Raw genomic sequence first — 14,121 nt, 5'->3', positions numbered from 1 at the left:
TTAGGATGGCTGGAGCATTCTCATTTCCGAAGATGTAAAATCATCAATTACACATAGATAAACGCATCCTGATTATTACTACATATTATCGCTTGACTAGTAGTAGGTGGATGGAACTGAATTGAAGATCCAGGGTAGGGTACTCTGCTTATTCAGCAGCTTTATTCTACATGGCTTCTAAGTACTGGCCGTAGGTTGCCATCTTATGCATGCAAGCTTGAACACTGATTAACAATCTAGAGAAAAGAAAACCAGATCACGGCATTGCGGCGGCAGCATCAACGGCGAGGATGGTGGAGAGGTTGAGCGGGTGCATGTACTCCGGCGAGCCAACCATGAACTGGCTAACGATGATCCTGTTGGCCCTCTCAGTAGGGTGGAAGTTGTCCCAGAAGGCATACAGCGACCTGTCCGGGCAGACGCTGGACAGCGCAGTGCAGAGGCCGACGCCATTGTAAGGTCCCTGGCCACAGCATGCCACCTTGGACGTCAGGAACCCGTAGGCCGCCGGCGCCGAGATGAAGTCCATGTGCATCCGGTAGGCGTTGACTGCCACGAACACGTCGGCGCCGTAGCCGGCGTTGAGCTCCCTTGTCATGGCCACCAGCTGCGGGTTATACAGCGCCGCGGCCCGCTGCAGCTCGATGTCGCACTCCCCGTTGGCGCTCCTCGTGGCGAGCTCGGCCGGCGCGCAGCCGATCGGGCCGGAGCCCGTGACGAGCACGCGGCGGGCCCCGAGGTCGTAGAGCTGCCGGAGGATCTTGCGGTACTCGGCGATGAGGTAGCGGACGTAGTCCGGCAGCGAGAACTGGCGTGACCTGGCAGAGAATGGCACCAGGTAGTAGTTGTTGACGAAGTCGTTGCCGCCGAGCGTGATGAGCACCAGGGCGGATCGGACAAGTCGGCGAGCGGCGGCGGCGTCTCCGGCGAGGCTGCGTGTGAGGCGTGTCTGGTATTGCTGGAAGTAGCGGAGCTGCTTGGGCATGCGGATGATGTTGGCGAACTGGATGCCGGTGTCGTTGAGGATGCCGACGCCGGCGGAGGCGAAGTTGGCCCCCGTGAGGAGGGTTGGGCCGTCGAGGTGTGGGCTGAGGTAAGGGAGGACCGGCGGGGAGCCCAGGTGCTCGCTGATGATGTCGGGGACGTTGAGGCCGTTGGAGAAGCGGCCCGTGGCCCGGTGGGTCGGGTAGTCCAGGCCGTAGGGTGGGGAGTCGGCGCGGGCCGTGGTGAGCAGGTAGTTGTTGTTGCCGCTGTCTACGAGAGAGTCGCCGAACACGAAGAAGGGACGAGGACCTGTTCCTATTGACGCTGCAGACGCCATTGCTGCTGCTGCTGCTGCTGCTGCTACAAGCACGAGGAGGAAGGCAATGGCAATGGCGGCCATAGCTTGCTTTCTCTTGCAGGCTCGATCGCTGCACTGCTTGCATGCATGCTAGTGCTAGGTATTTATAGCCTCTGCACAGCATACATCGCATTCAATTAGACGGCTCAAGTCATTTTTCGTTTTCATGCATGTCATTTCAGAGTATCCGAGTCCTGGAGATACTGTGAAACTGACCTCCTCTGCTGCGACATCGCTATATAGTTAGTGTGTTCGTCAACTAATGAAACTGACCTCAGATCCTCTACACTCTACTTATGATGACAACGGCCTTGATTTCTTTTTCACATGACTATGACCTAGCTTGTTTATTTTTGACATATCTAATTTGCGCATTGCATCATCCATCCTGTTGGCATCACTCTCAGGCCAAAAATGAAATTCCACACATGATGATAATAGGCTCTATCTATATATTTGATTGCATACAAGTTGGAGTCAGGATGCACGCACAGGTTAACTGCATCCGGTGTATTTTCACGTAACCAGCTAAGCTATATATGGATAGAGTTAGAAATGGTAAGAGAGAGATGCACATTCTTGTGCATGTTTTAAGTGCACTCGCAGCACTAGTGTAACTGCAGGCCTATCTGAATATAGGAGCAAGTACTGTCCTCGCGTAACAGACCCAACACCCCATTTTTCAGGCCATTTAATCCGCACCCTCTTCATCGGTGAATAACTGCATCTGCGTGCGCCAATGATCCAACAACCACAAATCGATTCACAATTTCAACATTGACAGTAAAACTGGCCATACACAGATTCATCCTTTTCGTTCTGGTTCACCCTCGACACGAGACAGCAAACACAACCATTGCCAGCAGTAAGTCAAGTCTACGCCTTTTATCAAGCGTGCCACAGGCATTGATAGGCAAACAGATATACATTAGACGAACCAAAATTAACTGGCTACTAACATAGATGCACAAACACCATCAGTTCCCCTCAAAGTCAAGATGGATCTGCAAGCAAATCTCAGTACATGAAGCCACGAATCAAATAAACCTCAAATTGTCATCATGAGCTGTTCACTTCGATATCCAATTCTGACAGCATCGTAGCTAGCTCCCCTTTGCGATAAAGCTTCACAGTATCTACAGAATGAGGATAACAACACCGTGAGCAGCCAAGGATTACTTTGTCCAACTGTGAAAATTACAAGCACGATGCATTGCTCACTGAGGAAATATGTTGCCCTGGCATTTACAGTTTTTCGTCCTAAAAGTAGTGCAGCCCAGTATGCAGATAGCCAGCAAATAAACTTTAAACATAGTCTTGATGAGCTAGTTACAGAACATGAATTCATCATCACCTAGTTTGTCACTTTCCACTGTGGTCGTAGTAAACACTAAATGCTAATAGAATACACAACTGGAGCAGCAAACAAATGAAACCACGGCTCAGGTTATTTTTATCTAACACAAGAATAACTTAGGAGGAGAATCGAGCACCGCTCAGTTAGTGTGCACGATTTACTCTGAACTAGTATTTACGGGGAGGCACGGACATCACTAAACAGTATATGTCGAGTATGACAGTAAAGGTTGATCAGTATTCAACACAGAACACATGTGTAAGTACCTGTACAGCCACCAATGTGCTTTCCACCTGAAAACAAGACAGAAGATTTACTCAGAAATCTGCTTGGCGCACATGAATCCTAACAGGTATGTGCACGCTTGTACGTGTAAATTCCGGCCCATTGACAAATTGCAACAGGCAAAGGGAAAATGTACCTATGCACATTTTTTCTTATTAAAAACATCATTAGAGATAACGCTAGTTAATTTGGGGAAAGTATTTATGCTACTAAGGTCATGGATAAAAGTGGAAGACACAGGTAAGTATTAGCGCAAAGAAGGAAAAAAATTGACATACCGATGAAAACATTAGGAACAGTAGACTGTCCAGTTAACCTCTCTAGCACCTTTTGCAGTTGTGGTCCCTGAGCGCCTGAAAAGATACGATCTCTCAGTTTCACAATAATACCAAGATGCACATTGACATAAAAAACCATTGCCTTTTGAAACCTACACATTGCTTTTTCCTTACTGTACGTAACTATGTAAAGCGCAATGACACAAAATGAGCAAGGTTTTGTGCCTGCTCTAATATGCAAACATGGCAACTAAATTGGTAACACTGAAACCATGGAAGGATAAAAAATACTTGAAACCCTCACACACATTGGCATCAGATATTTCAGTGGCTGTTCGGTTGCTGATTTATGTGTGTGTGCAAGTCCCTTGACTCAGAACTCTGGAGAAGAGTACCATGCCATGAGTGATTTTGAAAGGCAATGTGACGTTGGTGGGGCGGGAAGGTGATGGTTCACAATTCAAGGTAGAGGGAGAAAAACTAGTATGCTTTTCCCCACAAAGTTAATCAAGTTTTGGACTAAAATAAAAAAGAGTAAGGTGACCTTTATGTATCAACTAGCCGTGTCCTCGTGTTAATTCTAACAAAGGGGTTGTAGGCAATCCCTTAGAGGAATAGCCAGTTGAATAGTATATAGGAGGAGCATAGCAATGCAAACTTGAAATGGTTTGGACATCAGAACATATATTCATCTAAAATCCCCAAACTGCTAGTTCAGTTGAGTGGCATTGCCCACACAATGACTGGAAGGACCAGGTTTATCATCTTGAGTCATTCTTGAGTATAATCAGACGAAAGTACTGTACATTGAACCTATATATTGATACAGTTCATCCTGGAAAGAAGTGAGACGAAATTCCCCAATAGCAATAGCAATAGCAACAGACAATCCACTTGAAGAATAAGAAGAATAGGAAAGAGGAGCGAACCGAGATGGTCGAGCTCGATGACATGGGGCTGCACGCCGATCCGCTTGAAGAGACCCTTGACCTCCATGGAATACCTGCGGCGTGGAGCGTAAGCACCGGAGCAGAACACGAAAGGGGGAATCAATCAATGAATCGGTCGCACGGAAGATGGGGAATCAATCGGTTCTTCTTACGAGCACCAGGACTTGGAGTAGATTACGACGGGGTTGTCGGCGAGCGTCTTCTTGACGGAGTCCTCCATCCGCGAGCCGAAGGAGGAGTCCGTCGACGAGGAGGAGGATGAGGAAGAGGATGCCCTGGCGGCGACGGCCCTGGCGCGACGAGCGGCGAGTGCGATGCGGGTGATGGGCAGGGACGGGGCCGACCAAGGGAGGCCGAGGTTGGCCGCGGGGAGGCGGCAGAGGGTCAGGCACGGCGGCGGCGGCATTTGTGGCGACGGAATCTCCACGGCGACGGCGATGGGATGCTCTCTTCTCTTCACCACCACGTTTGGCTATTTCTTTTTCCTTGGGGATGCGTGAGATCCCATCCGCTTACGGCCCAGCCAGCCCATACCCGGCCCATCGAGCTCTCAATTTTGCATCTACAAGTCCAGGCCCACCCAACTAATTTCTACCCTCCTAAAAAAACTAATTTCCCTAAAAAAAAGTCGAAGAAAACGACAACTAAATAAATCCTAAAACATCTTCTACTGTAAGAAAAAATTGCCTTCTCACGGTTTCATGTAACCCCGGTGATGGTTGTGGACTGGCTACGTAAAATTTAGATTCGCCAATCCTTTCCTAAAGACATGAGTTAGGGTTTATGAGGAAGGGTTTATGTTTTCAAATTCTCTTTGTGGAGAATTTTTGGTGTACAAAAACTGTTTTCTAATTGTCTTTCTAAAAGAATTTTCTTATTAAAAACAATACATTTTGCTCACCCTAAAGGCTGCCCTAGACGCCCTCACCACATTTACTTTGGAGAAATGCGATATCAACCTCCGATAGCTCGAGCCCTACAACGATAGTATCACCCATCAACTCCATGGCGACACGCTCACGTTTGCCGCTACTTGGAGTAGGATTCGCTCCTCCTCTTTTGCAGCCGCATTCCAACTCCACCAACATTGCCTCTTCATTCACCAATCACCATTAGGAAGAGGAAACACAAAGATACCTTTCGAGTTGCGAAAAATAAGAGATCCTTCAAGATTGTAAAAAAAAAGATTGTTGGACCAATCCTTGAATGATTTGGCTCTTTTTTGTAGTATAGATGATGTGGAAACAAAGAGAGTTGATAAGAACCGTAATAAATGATGTGCTTCGGTTTGGAGGTTGCTCGTCTTTGACCGAGGAGTAATTTCGAAATGAGAGACTTCCCTACTTTTATTAATTACTGCTCGGCAATAACTAGAACAAGAAGATATACCTAATCTGATATTTAATAAATGATATGCAAACTAAATACCAATATAATATTGAAAATATAAAAAACTAAATGAAAAAACCAACGAGTATAAATGAGCTCGTTTATTCGTTACCCTACCCACGGCTACTATCGGAAGTGAACGAAAAAATTATCACTAATTAATTTGGAAGAGAAAATCTGTTATTGAAAGTAACAACGTTTAAGGTTTGGTCTTTGACTCTTTGCAATGTACTCCAAGTGCTTCCCTCATTTTGTATTATGGTGCATATAACTTTTTTTGTGTTTTGTGTGTAAACAAAGAGAGATCGTTCAACAAATCTTTGGACACTTTAGCTCCTTTTCTTTTAGTGATTGATTTTTTGAAAACAAAAGGAGTTGATAAGATCCGAAATAAGTGAAACGCTTCAATTTGGAAGTGGCTCATTTTCGATCGAATATTAACTACGAAATCGAGGATTTACATGTGTGTCTAGACAGAGCTGTCGAGAATTTACATGTGTATCCGGACAAAACTATGACAAGTAATATGAATCGGTGGGAGGGAGTAATATAATAATTGAAATATTAAATATTAAATGGAAGAAACCTGTGAGTATAAATAAAGGTCATTTATTGTTGGCATCATAAAAGATTTCCATATGTCTAATTAAGACGAAAAATTGGTGACTAATTAAGACGAAACTAATTTATAGGAAACCCGCTATAAAAAAAGTAACGGCCTTCGCGTTGCGGTCTTGTGTGTGTGTCCGTGCCTTGGCTCCTCCCGTTCCGCTCCAAAGCACACTTCGCTTGTGACTCACTGAGCTAATGGCGCCGCCGCCGCTGCCGCCGCCGCATCTTCTCATCCCTAAGCCCGAGCCCGACGCGCCCCTCCCCACGCAGCCGCAGCAGATGCTTCCCAACCCTAAGGCCGAGCCCGACGCGGCGCCGCCCGCTGATCTTGCCCTGGAGCATTTCGATCCCCACCGCCAGCAGCAGCTTGAGCCCTCCCCTGACCCACAACACCGCCTTTGCGCCGCCAATCTCTACCTCCCACCGGCCGGAAAGGGATCCCTTCCGCCGCCGCCGCCGCAGTCCGCCATCGTCGCCTCTGCATCATCCACCGGGAAGAAGAGGAACCGGCAGGGCAACCAGATGATGCGCGCCTCCACCGCCACGGCCCAGGACTACATCTACTCCCGCTCTCAAGTCCGCGCCGCGCGCCTCACCTTCGAGGCGCTCCGCGTCCACTTCGCCCGCCACCCGCTCCCCGACGCCCCGCGCAACCGCATCGACTTGCGCGCCTGCAACGCCATGCGCGTCCAGGGCCTCTCCCTCTACCGGGAGCCGCGCATCGTCGGGGCCATCCCGGGCGTCTCCGTCGGCGACTCCTTCTTCTACCGCGCCGAGCTGTGCGTCGTCGGGCTCCACCGCACCACGCAGTCCGGCATCTCCTTCGTCCCCGCCGGTCTCGTCCGCGAGGGCCACCCAGTCGCCACAAGCATCGTGTCCTCCGGCGTCTACCACGACGACCACGACAGCGGCGACGTCCTCGTCTACACCGGCAGCGGCGGCCGCCCGCGCAACCGCGTCGAGCACCATGAAGACCAGAAGGCCGACAGTGGCGGCAACCTCGCGCTCCACAACAGCTACGTTTACGGCGTCGAGGTACGCGTCATCCGCTGCCACCCATGCCAAGCCAGCCCCAGCAGCAAGGTTTATGTATACGACGGCCTGTACAATGTCGTCAGCTCCAGCTATGGCCCGGGCAAGTCAGGTCCCAGCGTCTGCACCTTCAAGCTCATGCGTATCGCTGGCCAGGACCAGCTTGGCAGCAGCACCTGGTGCATGGCCAAGGATATCAAGGACAAGCTTGCATCCCAGGTCTGCCCACCTGGCTACATATCGCTGGACCTATCAAATGGCAAGGAGCTGTTCCGTGTCCCTGTCCGCAACAATGTGGACAATGTCAGCTCTCCTCTTCACTTTGAGTACATTACACACCCTGAGTTCCCGTTGCCCCCTATCCTCGGGCCAGTGAGGCGGCATAAGGGTTGCCATTGTCTGGGTGGGACGTGTGGGTCCAAGTGCAGCTGCGCGAGGAAGAACAGTGGAGGTCCTGTGTACAATGAGGATGGCACCCTTGTCAGGGGGAGGCGAGTCGTGTATGAGTGCGGTGGTCTTTGTGATTGCACCATGAGCTGCTTGAACCGGGCGACCCAGCGAGGAATGAAGCATCAGCTGGAGCTGTTCAGGTCCAAGGAGACGGGGTGGGGTGTCAGGACACTAGACTTGATACAACCAGGAGCATTTGTATGTGAGTTCAGCGGTGATGTGGTTGCAGCCTGTGATGCGTCAATGGATCAGGGCAGCTTCATTGATCCAAGGAGGTTCCCCGAGAGATGGAAAGAGTGGGGAGATGCCTCTGCTGTGTTTCCAGACCAGAAGAAGGCCCCATCCCACCCTTTCCAAGGACCAGACTACGTGCTCGACGTGTCCCAGAGGAGGAACTTTGCAAGCTACATTAGCCACAGCTCCATTCCCAACGTGTTTGTCCAGCTTGTTATCCGGGGCAATGAAAACTTGTCCTTCCCACACCTGATGGTGTTTGCCATGGATACCATCCCACCGTTGCGGGAGCTCAGCGTTGACTATGGTATTACTCAGTAAATCAGTGAGAAGTTTGAGTGGATGTGCGGAAGCTGCATTGTGAAGCTCGTGGTGGCTTTCATAGTTTATCAGTGGACTGTTTTGGTAGTGTTGGTAAGGAAAATATAATGCTTTCCATTTTGAGGTTTCGTCCCTGAATTGTGAAACAGAGGGGGAGTGCCTTGCTGTTGCCATTCGTATCTGTAGTTGCACAAGTTCAGTTGCTAGCACGTCATTCTTTTGCTAGTGCTAGCTGTTCTGGTTGTAGCTAGGCTTGCTTGCAGAAAGCATGCTAGATCTTTAGCTGTTTCTGGTTCTCCAGTACAATCACAAACATGTTTAAATTCAAGAATTTATCTTATCTTGTAGCCAAGCACCTTTCTCTTTTGCATCGTCTGTGGATTTATTTAAAATGCGCAAAAGATATATTGATTGATTATCAAGCTTGATCACTGAGTTTGATGTACTGTTGGGAGCTTAAAAATGATACTCAGGCAAGGAGGGTGTACGTAGTATGTGCTGTTCTAAGTCAGTTCATCGGCATGTTGAGTGATGATGATGTCATCTCATGTGTGGTATGGTTGGTGACTCAGGAATGTTCAACTACTTCATGTGTGTTGGATGCTGCATCATTTGGTGCTGAGTATAGTAGCTGTAGTAGTACCATAAAGTCGAAGAAGCCCAGAAGGCCTGACTGATTGATTATACTGAGCTAAAAATATTTATCTTGACCCAGTCCTCTTGGCCTGCTGAGAAAGTTATGAAATGTTTCAAGAAAATACATGGATGTTTATCATGTATACCTGTAAACAATGGTGCAAATTTTGTGTCTCTAAATAGCATAGTATTCACTGCTCACAAACTATATATCAGTTTTTTTTTTGCGCAGGACACACGTGATCATATATTTGTATCAAATTTTGCAAGTATACTTTTCATGTGATAATATGGTGTGAATCACCATGGCAGAGAAAATCTGTTGCAAGTACTGAATGCACTTATCATATGGAGAATGGAGAGTGAGTACTGAGTCTGCTCTGCATTCAATTTCGTTTCAGCCTTGCATTCATCTCACTTGATTGTATTGTTTCGGGCGCATCCTCCAGCATAGGTTTGTAAAACATCCACACAGCACTTCTTTTTCCTATCTGCTCTTATGCCAAGGGACTTTGTGAAATTATGTAGCTGTACTTTTTATCTGTCATTTCAACTGAGAAGAGAAGCAATGAATCAGAAATGGAAAGGAAACAAGAGTCTATATCGGTCTGTGGTTGTGTTTATTTTTACAACCAAGCCACACAAAATAAATATGTCTACTGACCTAATATAACATTTCAGAATATTAATATTTTATAATTAATATTGGTCTGCTAATAAAGCTCACATGATAATGTTATCGTTTCCAAGAAAGAATCTGCCGTGCAGCTAATTACTCTTGCTGTTGGTGGCAGTATAAACCATCAGTTGTAAACTTGTAATTATACACTTCTGCTGCTTTGTTGGGTACTTTATATGAACAGAACACTGCAGGTGGTTAAAAATGGAGCGAAAAGCTTCTTAACCTGTTAGGTCGGAGGATGATCATCAGTTTGAACTCCCTAGGTAAGGGTTATATGGCGATCATTATTTGGCTCGGTTCGTATCTTGACACTATGTTGAATATGTTTGAAGCTTCATTCGTTATCTCTTGTCAATAATGATTAGTTGTCCTAATTGTTCCTATCTCATCAGTCGCAAATGAACTGGTGTAATTGGTCATTTTTGGTACTGGGCTACCTTCATATTTGATAAATGCAATTTTAAATTATGATAGCACCTCATTTGTGGAGTGTGTTGTTATAATGGACCTATTATAATTGGTATACCAGAATAGCTTTATGAAACCGTATCATGTTACATATATTAACTTTTGTTTCTACTCTTCTGTTGAAAATGGTAATGATAGATGGCTTACAAGCCACTAGATTGATATGTTTTGAAAATACTGGCTGTTGGGATGCTTCTGTGAAGTTCTTCAGGATGAACCAGCCTAAAAAACTTGAAATTTTCAATTTCCTGACTTAGATGTGGTACTGAAGAGCTACACATGAGAATCTTACAGATGGTTGCTCCAAGAAAGTGTGGACATCAGGTTAATTGATTGCATAAATACTTTCTAAAATAGGAATCCTCAAAGGTCAAAGTTTTAATTGCTGATATAACCACAGTGTGGATTCTAATAATCTTTCAAGTTTGGAGGGCTCTCTGGCAGGGGAACCCTATTAGTCCTTTTTTTCTTCTATGCATGGAAGGGCTCTCCAGTCTTCTGCTCAGTGGGGAGGAACGAGGTGATCTTCATGGTATTCAGTATTCACAGTGGCAGACTAGGGCCTGCAATCTCTCACCACCCCTTTGCGGATGACAGTATCTTCTTTGCTAAGAGTGACTCACAAAGCGTGGATGCCCTCAAAGATACTCTTCAACTTTATTGCGAGGGGTTGGCACAGAAAATTAACCTCGGCATATCATCTATCTTCATTGGCAATCATTGTGCCGAACATGTCAAGCAGAATGTAAAATGCTGGCTGGGAGTTCAATCAAGATACTTATCTGGGCATGCTAATGGCGGTTTAGTCGCTCTCCTACTGCTACTTTCAGTTTCTTGCTTGATAATGTGTGGAAACGAGTTAATGGGTGGTTGGATTGTCCACTATCACATGCTGGTACAGAGTTGATGTTGAAGTCGGTTATCCAGGTGATTCCAGCATATGTCATGAGCTATTTCCAACTACCTGTCAGCACCTGTGAAAAGATGAGAGTGACTGAGTGACAATTGCTAATCACTGGAGGGCTTTGAAGCAGGGAAGAAGAAAATGTATCGGCGTTGGTGGGACTGGTTATCATCCCTCAAGTTGTGAGGCATGCATGGGCTTCGGCGATCTGGAACTGTTCAACCAGGTGATGTTGGGGAGACAGGGCTGGGGACTAGTTACATAACCCGATTCCTTATGTGCTCGGATCCTAAAGGTCAGGTATTTCCCATAGAGCGATTATTGGCGTGCTACCACAGCATGGATAGGTATTTTTCTCAAGTAACGTGTGCGATGGGGGTAGGGGATGGTGCCTCAGTGAAAATCCTTTCTGATTGTTGGATTCCAAGCGTCCCGCCACAGCTGCGATCCATCCATCAGATTCTTCCTCTTCCAGCTAGTGCGAATGTTAGCACCCTTCTGAATCCAGAAACTGGTACATGGGATAATGACACAGTCCAGGCTTTCTTTTCTGAAGATGTTGTAGCTCGGATTCTGGAGGTTCAAATTGGCATACAACCTGGGATGTACAGCAAGTTTTCTGGCTGCGTGCGGTTCACAGGGGAGTGGCCTTCCATCTGATTTTCAAGGAGAGGAGAAACACTTCGACTGAACACTGGTCGTCCGAGTTCCTGTCACTTGCATCCAGGCCAGGCCAGGGTTCTTGCACTAGGGATGTGGCATATTTGTGATTCAGGACCACAGAGGTCAGTGCTTGAATGTTTCAGCTCACCTGGATGAGCTGAAGCACTCACTTGCTCTATGTCGTGCTGCTGCCCTAGTCCGTGATGAAGGTTTTGTCAAGGTGATCTTTGCTTCTGACTGTCTCTCTCTTTGGTGCAGTGATTGAACTTTACTTCGCGACAGATCCTCTATTGGGTTGATCCTCGTGGGCATCAAGCTTCTGGTGGCCAACTGCACTTCAGTCAGTTTCTTGAATGTCTGCCGTCAGTTGAATGAAGCAGAAAGTATCCTTGCAAGATCATGTGAACTGCCAAGTTTTTCTAGTTTTATTGTTCATTTTGCTCCAGAATGTATCTGAGAAAGGTGCTTGTGTTCTCTGAATAAAAAGAGTAGCTGCAATTTGTGGGGTTATTATGTTCCCTCCATAACATGGCCCTGTTATCTCATGTTGATTCATTCCCATCACAGTATCACACATTGATGTCCAAAGATTTATGAGCCCAACACATTACAGTAGATGGTATCACACATTGATGTTTGACGATTTATTTACCCAACACATTAGGCGATATCACACATTAATGTTCGATGATATGTATCCAGCACATTAAAAAAGGTCATTGATGTTTGATGGTTTATGTATCCAGCACATTACAAATGGTGATATTACACATCGATGTTTGGCGATATGTATCCTACACATTATAGAAGGTGATATCACGCATTAATGTTCGACGATTTATGCATCCAACGCATTACAAAAGGTGATGCAAGAAAACTATACTTACCACCAGAGTATGTACCTAGTCGCAAAATGCGATGATCTGGGAACATACTAGCAAGATATTCATATAATATATGTAATAAACTTGCTGGTTACTAGAATTGAGAATCTATGCTCTGCTCAAACCTCCTTGTCTTCTCGAACACGTCTACTAAGACAGAAGACTGAGATCTTCGAGACTTGCATAACCGTGCATCCATCCTATCTGCAGAGGTAATAAACTGAATGCAAGCATCCTTCAGCTTCTCACAGCTGTGCTGATCAGCTAAAGCAAATGTAATCGCCCCATACTCCACATCAAGATTCTTGTAAAGGATGTCTTGATAAATGAGCTTGAGCCTGTCTATGGCATACCAATCAGCAGCCACCAGTAAATGCCCGATAATGTCCACAAGATCACCAAAGTCAGGTAGTGAATCGGTATAGATGAAATTCTGAAGAGCCTTGAAAACAGTGGGCTGCATGTCTTTGATGACCACATACAGCATCCTCGCCTCCCTCATTGCCCCGCAAGCAAAATCTTATGTGCCTCAGAAGGTCTCCCCTCCGACGGTGAAAGTGTTGTCTGCTTCCTCTTTATCTTCCAACAGCTTGCCAAAATGGTGAGTGATGTCTGATGGCAGCACCTCGATTCCAGAGCACTCCGTAACGGTTTCTGCCAAGTTTGAGTCTTTGATGACCGTAAGCACCCATTTCACCGAGAGATCCTTCTGAAGGTAGCCATTCTCAAGTGTCCTGTTGGTAAGATTATGCTGACAGCACTACTAGAATCACCAGCAGCAGAGTACTAGTGTCGAAGACTGTAGGGTGAATACCTTCCCGGATGGAGCCGGAACCTGACGTGAGATCATACAAGGTCCGCACCACGGCATTCTCGGTCATGAGGTCAACTGTTACGACCACATAACCTAGGTCCATCCCGTCTCGTCAGTTGGGGTAGATTCTGGAGGACCAGTCGTAGCCGGCGACAGTGAAGGTGGCGGAGTGGACACAATCGCCGACGGCCATGCCCTTGTGCAGACTGTACCCGGCGATCTGGAAAACGTGTGTTCTCGTCACCTTCTCCACGACGCACCTGGACGCAGTGTTGGTTGATTCAGACCCCATCCTGATTAGCCCACAACCAGGAAGAGACATTAGAGATCTGATCTGAGGATCGAGCATAGTATATAATAGATGAAGAAAATAGACAGGTTATGTTTGGATGCAAAATATTTGAAGACCACTGTATTAAAACTTGTAGGCATGGAATACCACAGTTTAAGAATAATATAGTATTTTGCAGTATTGGCAAAAACAGAGGGACGTCTGGCAGTTTTTGTTTTCAATGATTCAATTATGTCAGGTAGCTAGCTGTTGGATTCAAACAATTTGCATATAGACACGTGTAGAAATTCATTATTTTCTTGCTTGTTAACACATTTATCAATTCTCTATAAATTTTTGTGTGAAGGCTTTGCAATTCTCTATATCTTGTAGTTGATAGGTCTTTTCTAGAATAATAGGGGCATGTCCCTGAATATGTACATATGTAATCTGTAAAACTTTATTATAATTAATATATCACGGTAGGAGCTTCTCATACTGTTTTCAGTCAAAAAATAAACTTCTCTATATCTTGTAGAAGGCTTCAAA

The 14,121-nt window shown here is 46.2% G+C and overlaps 4 protein-coding genes across 4 annotated transcripts; 1 reads left to right on the top strand and 3 right to left on the bottom strand.

Moving 5' to 3' along the window:
- Positions 1-23: 23 nt before the first annotated feature.
- On the bottom strand, positions 24-1,447 carry LOC100842466 (GDSL esterase/lipase At5g33370). Its single transcript, XM_003573180.3, has one exon. It carries the CDS (start codon positions 1,382-1,384, stop codon positions 257-259), a length of 1,128 nt encoding a protein of 375 aa, XP_003573228.1. The 5' UTR covers positions 1,385-1,447; the 3' UTR covers positions 24-256.
- A 638-nt stretch (positions 1,448-2,085) lies between these two features.
- LOC100842156 (monothiol glutaredoxin-S10) lies at positions 2,086-4,686 on the bottom strand. Its single transcript, XM_003573179.4, has 5 exons — positions 4,365-4,686; positions 4,192-4,265; positions 3,263-3,337; positions 2,966-2,992; positions 2,086-2,478 (listed from the first exon to the last, which is right to left on the bottom strand). The coding sequence occupies exons 1-5, from the start codon at positions 4,616-4,618 to the stop codon at positions 2,402-2,404; spliced, it is 507 nt and encodes a 168-aa protein (XP_003573227.1). The 5' UTR covers positions 4,619-4,686; the 3' UTR covers positions 2,086-2,401.
- Positions 4,687-6,342: 1,656 nt separating this feature from the next.
- On the top strand, positions 6,343-8,683 carry LOC100833085 (histone-lysine N-methyltransferase family member SUVH2). The gene has a single exon (XM_010235906.3). It carries the CDS (start codon positions 6,409-6,411, stop codon positions 8,248-8,250), a length of 1,842 nt encoding a protein of 613 aa, XP_010234208.1. The 5' UTR covers positions 6,343-6,408; the 3' UTR covers positions 8,251-8,683.
- A 3,898-nt stretch (positions 8,684-12,581) lies between these two features.
- On the bottom strand, positions 12,582-13,404 carry LOC104584010 (BTB/POZ and MATH domain-containing protein 2-like). Its single transcript, XM_014900450.2, is given in 2 exon segments — positions 12,582-13,238; positions 13,351-13,404. Coding segments are annotated over 2 exon segments (711 nt in total).
- Positions 13,405-14,121: the final 717 nt, after the last annotated feature.

This window comes from Brachypodium distachyon, chromosome 3 (assembly GCF_000005505.3).
Source record: "Brachypodium distachyon strain Bd21 chromosome 3, Brachypodium_distachyon_v3.0, whole genome shotgun sequence".
In the NCBI taxonomy this organism is placed as follows: Eukaryota; Viridiplantae; Streptophyta; class Magnoliopsida; order Poales; family Poaceae; genus Brachypodium; species Brachypodium distachyon.
The sequence above is the reverse complement of the archived record's forward strand: the minus strand, read 5'-3'. Positions and strand labels throughout refer to the sequence as shown.

What these genes read in the sequence shown, in the direction of transcription:
- LOC100842466 (XM_003573180.3), bottom strand. Translation starts at nt 1,384, where the DNA reads ATGGCCGCCATTGCCATTGCCTTCCTCCTCGTGCTTGTAGCAGCAGCA.
- LOC100842156 (XM_003573179.4), bottom strand. Translation starts at nt 4,618, where the DNA reads ATGCCGCCGCCGCCGTGCCTGACCCTCTGCCGCCTCCCCGCGGCCAAC. An exon ending in TACTCCAAGTCCTGGTGCTC is followed by an intron (nt 4,266 to 4,364) that starts GTAAGAAGAACC and finishes TCCACGCCGCAG; the next exon opens with GTATTCCATGGAGGTCAAGG. An exon ending in TGTTCCTAATGTTTTCATCG is followed by an intron (nt 2,993 to 3,262) that starts GTATGTCAATTT and finishes TCTTGTTTTCAG; the next exon opens with GTGGAAAGCACATTGGTGGC.
- LOC100833085 (XM_010235906.3), top strand. Translation starts at nt 6,409, where the DNA reads ATGGCGCCGCCGCCGCTGCCGCCGCCGCATCTTCTCATCCCTAAGCCC.